Raw genomic sequence first — 15,365 nt, 5'->3', positions numbered from 1 at the left:
GATGAACGACCACGACTTTGTATTATACACATTCATTGCCCGATGAATTTGATTTTCTGCATGAAAATTTTAAATTTGGATTTTTGTGCTTATGTTATAATCATAATAACCATAGATATTAGAATATATTCTTCATTTTTCTACACGCGTGTTATAATTCATAAATAAATTTTTTATCTTCTTTCAAAATTAATATTCAATTAATTACTCTCTTTTTTTTGTAAAGAATATTCAATTACTTTTACTCCACATGATTTTATGTTGTGCGATTACATACCTTTTACCTTTGAAATTGAGACTAATTACGTGAAACATAAAAATATAAGTTCGGACGTAAAACGTATGGTTAATTGCAACTAGTTTGACATTTCATAATGAAAATAATACGTTGGCTGTCCGTTAACTGGCAGCATATACATATAGATATATTATTAGGTAATATGTGATATTTAAAACCGTTGACATTTTTCTCTCTTGCAATCTTAATACAATATATATTTTCAATGTTTACGAAAATATACCATACATATATATATATATATACATACATATGACAAAGAGATCTGTGTACACGCATTTGTATGAAACTATGTTCCTATGACAAAGTCATACGAATCTTTGCTTACCATATCTTTTTATTTGAATTTTGTATTATAACGATATGTTCAAACCTATGTTTTCTTCTTCTTTTTTTTTTGTTGCAAAAATAATTCATTGCATCATACAAAAAAAAAAAAAAAAAACCATTGCAATTGACAATTCCGTGACAACTCTCCACATAGGATCTATACAATTTTAAAATGACTCACGATATGTAATTATGAGAAAGTTCATTTTTAATTGTATAAATTACTCACGTTTATAAAGTTTTGCAAATACTTTAAATGAATTTTTTTGGCTTACAATATTTTAAGGAAAACGATAAGTTTTGGTATGCATACATACATACATACATATATATATATAACGTGTGTATTATATTAACTCCAATATTTCTTTGATTTTTTTTTTGGTGAATTGGAGGATAGGACTAAGGTCCAAAATCAAAACCGTGTTCGTATCAGCAACATTATAGTATATATGATTATCAACGGTTTTACTTGGTCACTCGTACGACATTCTTAGTCTATGCAGACAATTTGAATTTGTAATAATATATTATAAGATATGCATTGTATATACGATATACTCACGTCCTTTGTATATTACTCGATTATAATGTCCTCGGAGTCGGAAACTTACTTCAACTTTTGGGTTATGGATTTTTCATTAACAAATTCAAATATATATTATTGAGGGATAATTGATAGTGCAATTATACCCCAACTATTCGAAAAAACAAAACTTATTTTGTTCTTAAATCAGGAGATATCAACTACCAAATCAATAAAAATTTAGATTTATATATAACATGACTATCATATCTATATTCTGATGGAACTGCTTCATTAATTTGGTGCGACATAAAAAACCTATGCTAGAAATTATTAAGCACGTGGTCGGATATTAGACCAAATGGATACAGATAATTCGACAATTCTGAAACATCTAATGGTTAGTAATATAACATTCCATCAGTGAAGGAAATAAAATAATATAACATCTAGAAAATGCAAAACAATACATGAGACGCACTCTCGGCACAAGCCTTCCAAAAATTGTGTTAATTACAAAACAGCCAAGACAAATAATAATAATAATAATAATAATAATAATAATAATAATAATAATAATAATAATAATAATAATAATAATAATAATAATAATAATAATAATAATAATAATAATAATAATAATAATAATAATAATAATAATAATAATAATAATAATAATAAATAAATAAATAAATAAATAAATAAATAAATAAATAAATAATTAAAAGTTACTCTTTAATTAATTTGCAGAATATTGGTAATACTTTTACTTATTCATAATAAATAAACAAGGGTTTAGATTCGGTACGTTACGTGTATAGAAATGGTCTACTTCTGTTTGCATCTATGTGTATATAATGATAAACTTGGTTAAGGAAGGCATGAATAATAGAATAAAATATATAATATTTTTTCAGTAAATAGTATATTATTAGTTATATTTTAATATCAGATGTAGACAGACAACTGTTAATTTCCAGCGACTTGATTCTCTTTTCTTATTTAATTGTCATGGTAACCATTAGTTGTAATAGAGAGACAGATACATATGATATGAGATATCTAGTTGAATAATTTCGAAATATTTTTTTATTGGATTGTTATATAAAAAATGTTATTATATATATATATATATGTGTGTGTGTGTGTGTGCTTTGATTGATTAAATATCTTTATGACAATAACTATATATATATCTATATATTAAAATGTAATATATCATCATACGATGTGTTTAGGCAATAGCCAAGTCTACTTTCTTGGTCAATTTTAATTATTTAATACAAAGCGATCCGCACGCATCTAAATTATCAAATTGTCGGGCCGTTAATCTTCGGACCAACACATTTATTTATTTTATTTCCAAAGGAATTGGTTTTCGCATCTTAAGAATACAAGTTAAAATCTCATAAAGAGACTGCATGGTACGGAATATCAAATCGCTACTAAATGGTACGGACACGAGTGCATCCAAATAAGTCAAATGGATCCGTTATTCGATTTGTATCGGAATAAAAAATTTAGATATCCGAAATTCATGAATCGAATACACATATTATTTTCAAAATATTTATCGAGTACAGATCGGATGGGGTATCAAAATTGAATTATCTGATCTGAATCGTACTTTTTTTTAATAATATTATTAATATAGAAATATTTTGATAATTAATTTATATTTATGAAGTGGTTTTGGAAAAAAAAAATATACGGTCTTTACGAATATCCGAAATTACGAATACAAAAATTCGTAAATATTTTTCATGTTTTAGGTCGGATACATATATTGAAAAAAAAAGAAAAAATATTTTTTATCTTTACCATATTTTAGGTTAGATACGAATATCTACAAATATTCATCACATTTGTTATGAATATTCAAAAACTACGAATCGGATATAGGTAATAAAATTAAATATTGTGTGGATTGGATACAGTTATAAATATTTTTTTTAAAAAGATATCCGATCCGTGACTATTCTACGTATAATATTTATCTATCAACTCATTATAAAATCTTAGGCATCTATTGTTATACATAAGAAACGTTGTCTGCATGCATGCATGCATGCATGAAGTACTAAACCTCCGAATTTCTCTGGGACTAATTAATCCATTTTTACCATAGCCCATGATCATGATTGCGTTGTGGGACTCCATAATTATAACGTGTTTTAAAATATTAATGTGCATGCAATTATAGCCTGAAATCAAGTGTACATATGAATCCAAAATAAATATTAAGTCCAAAAAATTATAAAAATAAAATATTTTAATTGTTTTTTTGTTGCTTTTCTAAAATTACGCCATTAATTCGAAAAAAAAAACTAACTCCAATATAATATAATTCACGTTGAAGAGGATGAGTGTATATTTTATTTACGGTAAACTAAAGCAAACAAAAAATGCAGAATTATAATCAAATATTGTGATATTTTATAATAATTTTTTTTTATGTATTCCATACAATTTAATTATACTTAATTTATGTGGCATATATCGATTTGTTGACCAACAAAACAATTCTTGATTTTGTTTTCTGAGACCTAATTTGCAACCTAACCACAGACTTGCACAACTCTGTTTTCTTCATCCCAAGTAATTTATAATATCCACCAAATATATCCTACATTTCAACTGCCAATTACCAAAGCTTTGAATTTGGTATAATTAAATCAAGGAATAAGAATGAAGATACATTTTTCAAAATCTAATTCCTTTGAAGCGACCTTTTCAAAGATAATGTTGATATATATATATGTATATATATATATGTATATATATATATATATATAATTATGAAAAATATTCGATGTGTGTATGGGTAAGAAGCAATCTCTTGATGTATTATTCTTTTTGTTTTCCCACCATTGAAGTTGCAAGTAACAAAGATGATGATTTCTTCATCTTCTCCTTAAAAAGCTTTAACCAATTGCAACTAATTATTGCGGCGCCGGCGACTATGTCTCTATACGATATAAAAATTTAATAGTTGACCACGTTTTTCACTTTCTTCCTATACGCAACTAATACATATACATATACATATACATATACCACCTCACACATAGATTATGTTTGACTTGGTTATACGTATATTTGAAACCAGAACGAATTCGACCAATGTCGTCAATCCACATTCCACTGTGATTTAGAATTTCACGGCAGAACAAGTTAAGAGTTTTGACTCCCAATATTGATCTAATTTCGTGGATAGTTACAAAGGTGTATATTGATTACAAGATTCAACTTGAATTGGTCTGGCGAATGAAATAGCATGCCGAGGCTTATGACTTTAGATGGTATAAACACGACCATACCATACAAATAATTCTTTTCTTTGTAACTGACTCGCATTTTTATCAAATAATAAGATATTAGCATATGATACATTTATATATACGTATGTTAAAAAAAGCCACGTTTTATGGGTTTTGCTTGGAATCAGCGATGTCAAACTTACTATAAGAATGGATAGGCTATTTACATGTAAAAACCCATTTTGGACCCTTTTAAAAATTTTATTGGAAATTTAAATTTAGTTATTATTCAAAATGATAATATATTTATATATTATGTATATATTTAATAGAAAATATTCGTTATTTAATCGTGTAGTGATATGACTTGTCTTATTTTATAACGCTCGAGTGGTTTTATTACGTAGACGAGACGTCACTACGTCCACACAATATTGGGCCTATATTTCGGCCCAGGTCTGATACTATTGGGCCTAAACTAGCATAACTAAAGTCTAAATCCATGTCCCGAGTGGCAAAATTTCCCGCCATTGCACGAAGTTATCAAAGACCTCCAAGGACAAAAGGACACATCGTTTTTCTTTATTTACATAAATACCCCTGAAGGGAAGTCAAAATGCGGAGATTGCAGATCGCGTGCAAGGGTAAACACGTACTTCAAGGATGGAGGGCAGTAGAGTAATTATCAAAAACTTCCCGAGACGCGCCCTACGAATCTAATTCGAGAGCGCGTGTGTTTCACGCGACCAAACGAACGAGGACATTGATTACCTAACAGTTAAGTCCGGTAGGTGAACGGAGGCAATGGAGGGAGCCTGTGAGAGACGGCCGGAGATGGTGGGGACGGTGGCGGGAGAGGTGGAGGATTCAGGCGCCGGAGAAGATATGGCGGCGTTTTCCGGGGAGGGGGCGAGTGGTGGAGGGAAGGAGCGAGTCAAGGGGCCGTGGTCGCCGGAGGAGGACGCGGTGCTGAGTCAGCTCGTGAGCAAGTTCGGACCGAGGAACTGGAGCTTGATCGCTCGTGGAATCCCTGGTCGGTCCGGAAAGTCTTGTCGTCTCCGGTGGTGTAATCAGCTCGATCCGTCAGTGAAACGTAACTCGTTCACCGGTACGTTTGCTGTGTCGCTTTACTGAATCTTGGATTTTGTTTTTCCTTCAGTTCGTGATTCGATTTGCACGTGAAGTGTTTTGGTGATCTTCGTTCTGAAATTTTGAATGTTTTGGGGAATCCGAGGGTCGGAATGGATGAATTTAGGGTTTTGATCTTAGATCCCCCAAAAATCCCTAATAATTGAGGTGAATTTCGCTCTTCAAGATACTGAAGATAGATTAACATTAGGGTTGCTTGTATAATTATGAACTGGGACTGATCCCACCGAAAAATCTTCCATCTCTGATACTGGGCATTTGATGAAAGTTCAAGAAAGGGGATGGCTTTGACTCTGTAGTAGTAATGGTGAAGCTGCTGTTCTTGTCTTGAAGCTCAATGGCATAAGAAACTACTGGTCTCTTACCAAATCTTAACAGAAGATACTGTTTCCTCGTAGATTTGGTTATGGTGTCCATTTACTTTCTGTGTTTCTTTTCTATTTCATGAACAAGAAGACTCTGCTTGTCCTGCTACTTCTATTGATTCCATAGTGTGTGTGATTTTGTTTTTTTTTTTCAAGTTATATGCATAGTGGCAATCAACTTTAATCTTCGAATCAGTAGCATGTCAAGCCATTTGTATTACGCTAAAGAGCTCAAGCCATTCTCTTCCGAACTCTTCCGAAAGTGCCAGGGCGTGCCGATCAGAATGGCTTCCAGGCTATATACATAGAAAGTAACCTTCCCGCATTTGAAGACAGACTAATGAGGAGGCACCCCTTCTCCCGAAGTTACGGGGCTATTTTGCGGGCCAAACTACATATGAACAATGTTCACTTACTGGTTATGATGCTTTCTTTTTATTGTTTTCCATCGGATATAACCAAATCAGGTCTCTATTTTTTGTTGCTGTTAATGCAGGGGAGGAAGACCGGAAGATAATTGAAGCGCACACTATTTACGGAAACAAATGGGCAGTGATTGCAAAGCTTCTCCCGGGTAGAACAGATAATGCTATCAAGAACCACTGGAATTCTACTCTAAGGCGTAGATACATCATGGAACTTCAAAAGGCTACGATGGGAACCGAAAACGTGGCTGAAGATTCTGTCTTTGACGAGGCCAAAGCCTCATCTGAAGAAACTTTATCTTCTGGCGGCGGTTGTCATACTGCACCTAAAGAGACAACCTCCATGGAAATGTCCGAGGAAAAATGCCAAGACCCTCCCACTCTCTTCCGTCCGGTAGCTCGTATGAGTGCTTTCAACGTTTACAACCACATGGACGGATCCAAAACCGCTTCTTCACTTATGTCTGGACAGCATCAAATGGAAGAATCTAAACAGGACAACCCAGTTCTTAGATTACTCGAAGGAGCTTACAACGAGCGGTTCGTGCCTCAACAATGTGGACGAGGGTGTTGCAGCAATCTCGGCGATACTTATCCTCGAAACTCGGTTTTGGGTCCGGAATTCGTGGATTACTCGGAACCAGAAACGAGCCCAAGCTTCGAACTGGTGGCTATAGCCACAGATATAAGCAGCCTGGCTTGGCTGAGGAGCGGATTGGAGAATAGCAGCGCAAGGGTAATGGATGACGCTGCGAGTAGGCTAAGGCCGAGCGGCTCTCGAGGACGAAATCTTGGTCATTATCAGAACAACAAAGTGGATATTCATCATGGAATCTCGGACAGGGGGAAGGAAATGGCTAATGTTCTGTCCATGTAGTTTTATTTCTTCCAACAATCATAACAGAGAAATATTCATGCCTAATTAATATCTCCACTCGTTAACTGTTGTTATTATTTTAATGCAGTTGATATTATTTGGATTTATTTCATTATTGGCGAAGAAAAATGGAAAATAAATTAAATAGTGTGCTAATGGTGGCGTGAAAGATAAGCATGAGGAGAGAGAGAAGAGGAAGGGAAGGTTCTATACGCTGCCACGCGAACAAATCTCTAAAATAGATCACAGCCGTCTGTTGGCTGACTTTCGAACAACGAGGGTCTAATCAACGTTCTCAAATGGCCAAAGTCAAAGACCAAAGTACAAGTGATAATTCGACCATTTATGACTTAAAATAAAAGATACTTAGCGTGCGGATTAGTGTATTGATTAACTCAAAGGCTGGGGATCCTCATTACGGTTCGTGAATCAGGGAACAACCTTGGTCCCCGACACAAAGCACACCACCCCCCAACTCATAGATGAACTTGGATTCTCTCTCTCTCTCTCTCTCTCTCATGGCTTTTCTTTTTCTACTGTTTTCTTTCCGATTCGATTGATCCGAGCTTACAATTTTACTTGTATTCCACGTCTTGTCTTGTTCTGAAACATAGTTTCTGTCTCCTGACACTCCTGGGTTCTGTCCTTTTTGACCTTTGTTGGTTCACAGACGTCGATCATATTGTCTTAATTGTTTCAGTTCTTGTCTTCTCTTTCTCTCTCTACACGCAATATCTCGGGTATTAAGGAGATCTCTGTGTTAGTTTCCTGAAAAATGTCGTCTTTAGAAGTCTCTCATGTAGATTTGGAAAATGGTACCCGAGACCGCCGGCCGAGGAGTGATGTAAGCGACGAGGAAGAAGGCAGCTCGTGCGACGAGGAGTTTCACTCAGCAGTACGGAGCTTGTGCGGCGAGTCGGAGATTGTGGACTCGGACACTGAACCCAGTGAGAGAGAATGCAGGATTTGCCACATGGGTCTGGAGAGCAGTAGCCACGAGTGTGGAACTCCCATGGTATTGGGATGTTCTTGTAAGGAGGATCTGGGTTTTGTCCATAAGCGCTGTGCTGAACACTGGTTCAAGATCAAGGGCAACAAGTGAGTGACCATTGAAATTCACAATCAAGAACGTTTTTCTTTTCCTTGAAACTTGATCCATCCTTCCACTCTCATCAGGACTTGCGAGATTTGCCGTTCCATAGCTCGGAACTTCTCGATAACTGACGAGATCGGCCATGGGAACGGGGCGGTAGGGAGCGAGGAGGAAGAAGAAGAGAGAGCTGCTGCTGCTGCTTCGGAGGAAGAGGGCGGAAGACTCTGGAGGGGACAGAGGTTCCTGAATTTCATACTGACCTGTATGGTATCTGCCTTTATCATCTCATGGTTCTTTCATTTCAACCTCCCTTCTCAGTAACCTTATTCCCCAACATGATGATCATCACTCAAAACAAAGAAAACCCGGTTATACATACAGAGAGTTTCTCAGACAAAACCAAACAAGTTAAACACATATCTACCCCGATACACACACATATATATATGTATATATGTGTAATGCTTAGTGAGTTTCAAGATCAGAACCGTTTCTAAGAGCTTCTTTAGCTTCGGATTCCATCCCGAGCTTGAGCAGACAAGCCGCTTGCAAGTACAGAGAGATCGGCCATTGGGGAGATACCACCCGAGCTTTCATTGCGTCGGTTAAAGCCTCGTGGAACATATCGTTCATCATGTAACATAGGCACCTCCTCGCTAACACAGTCACTGACTCAGCGGCCGCTCCGTTCAAGAACTGCATAAAGAAACACAGGATATTTTTTTTCAAAAGGGTCTTATGAATCCAAGATTTGCTTGTGATGGGTTTTGGATATTTTGCTTGAAAGTTTACTACTTTTACACATTTGGGGTTATTACATCATTACCTCTGTGTAGAATTCAATGGCGGTTTCGAAATCTTTGGCATGGAAAGCGGCGTCTCCGTGCCTCTTGTAGTCCAAATTCTCCTGCATTTGGCCCGTCCACATTTGGAACGAAAGCTGCATTACCCGTAGAAAAATCATTCACTCAATTCCTCGAATTCCGATAAAAAAAATCATTGAATGGAATATGTTTTGGAACAAGCGTATGTACCTCGTTACCGGCCCCGTCATCGTCTCTATAACCAAGTTTCTCCAGAAGTTCGTGTATTAAACTGAGATCCACTCTCCGACATGCATCTCCAAAAGGCGTCAAGTACAACGGCTGAGTCGCGAGTTTAGTCCCACCGTTCTTTTCGGGCAGGCCACCGTAGTATGATGGACACTGTCATTACTCATTGGATAAGGAATATGTTGCATCAGATATGTCCCAAAAAGGGCAAAACATGGTCAGAGAATGGCTTACAGGCGCGGTCCATTTGGCATTAAACCCTAACTCAGCCCGTTTCTGAATTCTCGTAAGAGTCGTCAGGAGAAACTTAATGCTAGGCCTCTCGTCGGGTTCAGTCCTCAGACAGCGGGAGGCTAAATGCATTAGTTCTGTCCTGTCCTCATCGGAGAATCGACCGTCTAGAGCTGAATCCATTAGCACCAAAAGGTTTTTGCCTTTGAACAAATCCAGCGCCTGAAATTGCATACAGACAAACCGAAAACAAGTGTGAATAATCATGATATATATACATCTCGAGATTCAAAAGACGTTTTGATCCGAGAGAAGAAACTTACATGATAAGGAGGAATATGTCTTCCGCTCATAAGATCGAGTAGTATTGTCCCGAAGCTAAAAATGACACTCTCTGGCATCACAGCACCTGGAAGAGATATGCGGAGAGGCTTCTATCAATGATAAGTTGGAATACCGAACAGAAGTCTTAAATAAAAAGTTCATCGGCTTTAATTTGTCCTGGTTCAGGACAACTCAAACTCATGTCATAACCTAAAAGGGTGTCAATAAACATGTACCTAAGCAAAGATATTCAGGAGGAGCAAATGCCAAGTTCGAGCTATAGCTCTTCCCTGCTTGGCTACTTCTCATGAGCCCAAAGCAAGACAACCTAGGATTCCCCACCTGCCCGAGCATTTTTCGACACTTCAACGATACAAATTGGGGTTAGTCAATACACTGGGCATGGAATCTTTACCTTATCAAACAATATCCGGTAGGCATTAAGATCGTGGTACAAGTCCATTCCCCTATCAATACAATACTCCAAGGCCTTGGCTGTATGCAATGCTACCCTTAACCTTGTTTCCCATTTCATCGGTCTTTTCTCCCCTGAAACCATTTCAACGTTTTAACAAACCATTAGAATCGCAGACAAAAGAGAAGGAACTATTTCCTTAATCTTAGAGCCTTGAAGCTTTATGGTAACATTGTCATCCATGAACAGAGGCAAACAAGAGAATGCCTTATTCGTTTAGAAAGAGAGAGCCATTTCGGACAAGAGCACCATCGTAACGTGTCTGAAGGGAACGACTTACAGTGGAAGAGATGCTTTGCAAGAGTTCCATTGGGCATGTACTCTGCAACAAGCAACCTCTCGTTGCCCTCTAGACAACACCCGATTAAGTTCGCCATATGCTCACTCCCTAACCTCCCCACATCTTGTGCTTCGTCCTTATAGGCAATCACATTCAAATAAGGATAAGATCAAGCTAGAAGATTTCAAGAAACTCATCAACAGAGCAGGGTGGAACCCTAACCAATACCACAATCAAGTCAAGAATGAAAGAGTGGATCAAGTTTCAACAATCACTGAAAAGAATATGAGAAACTGGGCATGAAGCTCATCTGAGTTTACGAACGATGAGAAGAATCGATCAAAGGCAGTAGAATTCCGGGAAATTCGACAAACCCGATTGTAGAAGATCAAACGGAAACATAAGATGAAACAGGGGAAGGGGACGAACGAGGAATTCGAAAGGATCGGGCCAAGCAAGCCTCTGGAACCGCTTGACGGCGATTGTACGGCCGTCGTCGAGTTTCCCTTTGTAGACAATGTTGGGAACTCTGTCGTTGTGTTCCGACACTATGTTACCGGCGGAGAAATCTCCGGTGGCGATCCTCAACTCCTCCAAGCTGAACTCCCTGAAACTCTGCCAACACTCTCCGACAGCCACTCCGCCGGAATCTATGGAAAACGACTCAATCATCTCTTTCACCAGAAAACACTACACACACAAAAAAAAAAACGAATGAACGGAAAATCCACCGGATGATACCTGGATCGTCGAGGATGGTGACGGAATCCGGCGGGGGAGGTGAAGGTGGGCGCCAGGGCTTGAAGCAGATGCAGCCCATCAAATGGAAAGACGAAGGTCAATGATGATCGTACGGCGAAGAAAACGCAGAGATCAATCGCACGATCGGACGGCTAATTTCGATTCTCTCCGCGATCCAAAACCATGGTGAAAGAAAGCGCGGGAGAGAGAGAAGAGAAACCCGGTATTGATTCAGGCGTGTGTTTGTTTCCCGGGAAAGTAGTTTCTTCCTCAGATGGAAACTTTTGAAAATGCTTGACGAAGAACAACTCCCGCCACCAGGAAAAAAAAAACATTCAGACCGAATCCAAGGATCGTTCGTTGATTGCATGTCTGTCTGAGTGACAAGAGTGAACAACCACCAGCTCCTGATACTGATATGCCACGTGTCATATTACCTCCTTGTCTTTAATGGTCCGCTCGTTTCTGATATTATCAAATAAATTAAGTTAGATAACATACAATTGAGTCAAATTAAGCCATGCCTAATTTGTTATTAAAACTTATATTAATACATAATTTTTGAATTTTCGAATAGATTATTTCTTATTCTTACACTAAATCAGAAAAATACATGGAATATTAGTTGTGTGTTTTGGGAGTTAGTGTACACGATTTAGGAATTAGGAATATTTCCCTGTGTTTATTGAGAATTTTAAAGTTTATATATTAATCTAGTCTTTGGTAACGAATTATATTGGGATTTCTCCTTATATTAAATCCGCAAAAGTGTATATAAATCAAATTTTAGAAAAATAAAGTACCAACCAATGTATAAAAATATTTACCAAAAAAAAGCCAATGTATAAAAATAAAATTTCCAAGACATTGGTCAGGGGCACCGTCACGTGTATATATAGTCATCATATATTATATATAGTGAGTGCACGTGGTCCATGGAATCAAATAATTGGGCTTAGAGTTTAGTTTTTATGGGCCTAAAAGATATAAAATAAAGCCCATTTTAAAACTTAATCTAAAGTCCAGCCCAATAATTCCATCTTCCCAAAGCTCATATATCTCGGATGAGAGACGGTTGGATTCTCAGGCGCAGAGGACCTGTTTTGTTTGATTGATCGAGATTCCAAACCCTAGCCGGAGATTCCCGCATTTTGTCGTGTAATAGCTGCGTGCATTGGAACACTGCTTCCATGGCGCTTCGTGTATCCGAGTTTTCATGCAGAGTGAGTGGGGATTTCTCTCGCAGTCATCTTTCCTTTGTTTCTCTTGATTCTGAAGCTTATGTTAACATACTCGCGGGTATGTGTGTCATTATATGTATATATGTATCTGTTTTCGTAGTTTACATGCATATCTATCTAGATTTTGTTGTGCTTTATTATTTTGTCAAGAAGAGTCTCCGGAGATGGATGATTCCATGTTCATTCGTGCTCGGAGTTCTATTTTGTCTGCTGCACTTGAAGTCGTCGTCTTAGAGTAAGATGAAACCCTGAAAACGATGTCCATATTGGTAATGTTAAGCTTTCAATCCTTTTGGTGGTGGAACCTGGAAACTCATTGTTTTATGGTCTTCTGTGTGTGATTTGTCAGTTCCCTTCTTTAACTTGCTGAATTCAGATTATTGTTGTTACAATATCGGTTTAGTTTTGGGTTTAGGTTAGTTTCCATACTACAAATATTTTGTGATTGGTGAATTACTTGAACGCAGCACAAAAATTTTCTCCAACTTATGATTTCTCTCTTGAATGTCAAAATGGTATCAGAGAAGAAAGTTATTCTGTGTAGATTTCATCTGTTCAATCGTCGATTTGATTCAATTCTTTCTGAATTCAACAGATTTGATTTTCGCCACAGAATAAAATTTCTGCTCTTGACACCATTTTGAAATTCTAGGGATAATTCAAAAGATGGAAGTTGAGAAAAAAAAAATCCGTGTTGTATTCAAATGAATCATCACGTGCAAGTGTTTGTACAATGTAAAACCGAGCTAAACTGAACCAATCTGGAGCCAAACCTAATATACATTCTAACAATCGCTTCGTCCATTTTGCTCTTATGTTTTTCTTTCTTTCTAAGTTTGGTTTCCTTACAGTGGCCAAGTACAAGGGGGAATACTTCTACCTTCAGTGGTCTAAGAAAGCAGCCTCATTTCCTTAGGTCTAATCCGATCCAATGTAATATGGTTTTGGCCGGCAACAAATTCGCTTCAGGTCATCTCAAGCTGCAAAACTTAAAACCACGTGAGTTCTTACTATTACAAGCTTGTCTTGAAAGTTGGTATAAATCTGCATCATCTCCTTCCAAGCATTTTTTTTATGTTGAGTATATCGTGCTCTGTTCAAAAGTTGCATTTTGTTAGCCTTAACCTTATTCTTATTCGGTTATATAGAGTGAAATCATCTATGATCTATCTAGTATCTTGTCTTTGGGCAGTCGGATTAGGGAATTTCGTATTCTCTTTTCTGTCTGTGTTTTCAACTCAAGTTCTGATGATAGAGGACATCATCCTATGGAGCAGGCACTTGTCTAAGATCATGGAAACCTTGCCGAGTGAAAAGTGATGACAACCCCCAAACCACAGACATCGAGAGCGTTTCATTGGATGAGAACACATTGAAGCAGGAGCTTGAGATGGCAATACAGGAAGAGAACTATGCCAAGGCAGCTAAGCTAAGGGATACACTAAAAACACTTCAGGAAGACAGCAAAGCCTCAGTTCTATCAGTGAATGCTCGGTTCTATGAATCATTCAGAAACGGGGATTTGGCCACTATGCAGTCGTTGTGGGTGAAATCTGGAAACGCATGCTGCGTCCACCCGGGTGCTAAGGGTATAATGGGATACGATTACGTGATGGAAAGCTGGGAAGTTGTGTGGATGAACTATGACTTTCCGTTAGACATAGAGTTGAAAGAGGTACAGGTTCATGTCTGGGGTGACGTAGGATATATTACGTGCATGGAATTCGTCAAGACAAAAGGGAGTAACAGTTGGGGAGCTCAGTTCGTGACTAATATGTTCGAGAGGATCGATGGGAAATGGTTTATATGCGTTCACCATGCCTCCCCTGTCGATATATGATCAAGAAAACCAGAAGAAAAAAAAAGAGGAGAGAAGCTTATGTGACATCCTGATACAGTATGGTGTTTCTTTCTTACCGATTGCCATAGAACTGTACCCTAGAGCGAGCATCCCGAGCATGTTTTCCCCGTCGGGGTCCAGTGGACAAAGGATGTGGCCCGCCAGCATACTTGTGTGGCTAAGAGTAGTGGTTCAATGGCAGGAGAGGACCAGGGCAGGACAGAGCACCAGTACCCTTAGCCGGGCAAGCAGGCGGACGGTATCCTTGTACGTTCAGGTAGATCTTGTAAGGAGAGCGAAGGGGTTTTATTCGGTATCTATCTATCTATCTATGTATTCAATAAGCAAAAGCCATTTTTATATAGTCTCCACATATTGTCCTGACTCTGGATTATGGTTTTAGGACATTTCATATTATGCATGTTTCTCGTGTAACGAGACAGAAAATATATATCAAATATATGAATGGGTAGAGGTTGGAAGCACGAGAACACAGCTAGCATCATCTAGTTATAATATCTCCTTTGATATTGGTAGGTGAGTCACCTAATATAATTAGGGTTGGAAAATCACTCGTCGCGATCCATGGAATTATTTATATTTTGTAGTATTAATGATACAAAATTGTGGGCATCCTTTTTAACAAATTTTAGGTAAATTAAATGTGTACTACTTCATGTTCCGATCAAACCTAAATTGATGATTAGTTATCAAATATATGTTAGCCGTATTGCTTTTTAATAACTGAAAAGAAAGAACCAAACAGAACAAAAGTTAAGACATAAGAAGAAAAAAAAAGCTGGTTCTGTATATTACCGAAACGACAGATACACGTGGGGTTTTGGGGGGGGGGGGGGA

The 15,365-nt window shown here is 37.4% G+C and overlaps 4 protein-coding genes across 4 annotated transcripts; 3 read left to right on the top strand and 1 right to left on the bottom strand.

The window, feature by feature from the left end:
• The first annotated feature begins 5,102 nt into the window (after positions 1 to 5,102).
• Positions 5,103 to 7,295, top strand: LOC104823273 (transcription factor MYB44). The gene is made up of 2 exons (XM_010554758.2): positions 5,103 to 5,522; positions 6,425 to 7,295. The coding sequence occupies exons 1-2, from the start codon at positions 5,219 to 5,221 to the stop codon at positions 7,228 to 7,230; spliced, it is 1,110 nt and encodes a 369-aa protein (XP_010553060.1). The 5' UTR covers positions 5,103 to 5,218; the 3' UTR covers positions 7,231 to 7,295.
• A 398-nt stretch (positions 7,296 to 7,693) lies between these two features.
• Positions 7,694 to 8,780, top strand: LOC104823271 (E3 ubiquitin-protein ligase MARCH8). The gene is made up of 2 exons (XM_010554756.1): positions 7,694 to 8,328; positions 8,407 to 8,780. The coding sequence occupies exons 1-2, from the start codon at positions 8,006 to 8,008 to the stop codon at positions 8,642 to 8,644; spliced, it is 561 nt and encodes a 186-aa protein (XP_010553058.1). The 5' UTR covers positions 7,694 to 8,005; the 3' UTR covers positions 8,645 to 8,780.
• On the bottom strand, positions 8,777 to 11,666 carry LOC104823272 (probable serine/threonine-protein kinase At5g41260). Its single transcript, XM_010554757.1, has 10 exons — positions 11,427 to 11,666; positions 11,115 to 11,335; positions 10,686 to 10,821; positions 10,346 to 10,479; positions 10,167 to 10,272; positions 9,930 to 10,015; positions 9,610 to 9,828; positions 9,358 to 9,528; positions 9,150 to 9,263; positions 8,777 to 9,019 (listed from the first exon to the last, which is right to left on the bottom strand). The coding sequence occupies exons 1-10, from the start codon at positions 11,503 to 11,505 to the stop codon at positions 8,789 to 8,791; spliced, it is 1,497 nt and encodes a 498-aa protein (XP_010553059.1). The 5' UTR covers positions 11,506 to 11,666; the 3' UTR covers positions 8,777 to 8,788.
• An 851-nt stretch (positions 11,667 to 12,517) lies between these two features.
• LOC104823270 lies at positions 12,518 to 14,894 on the top strand. Its single transcript, XM_010554755.1, has 3 exons — positions 12,518 to 12,649; positions 13,519 to 13,666; positions 13,945 to 14,894. The coding sequence occupies exons 1-3, from the start codon at positions 12,617 to 12,619 to the stop codon at positions 14,505 to 14,507; spliced, it is 744 nt and encodes a 247-aa protein (XP_010553057.1). The 5' UTR covers positions 12,518 to 12,616; the 3' UTR covers positions 14,508 to 14,894.
• The last annotated feature ends 471 nt before the right edge of the window (positions 14,895 to 15,365 follow it).

Source organism: Tarenaya hassleriana, unplaced genomic scaffold, assembly GCF_000463585.1.
Source record: "Tarenaya hassleriana unplaced genomic scaffold, ASM46358v1 Cleome4, whole genome shotgun sequence".
NCBI classification, from domain to species: domain Eukaryota; kingdom Viridiplantae; phylum Streptophyta; class Magnoliopsida; order Brassicales; family Cleomaceae; genus Tarenaya; species Tarenaya hassleriana.
The sequence above is the reverse complement of the archived record's forward strand: the minus strand, read 5'-3'. Positions and strand labels throughout refer to the sequence as shown.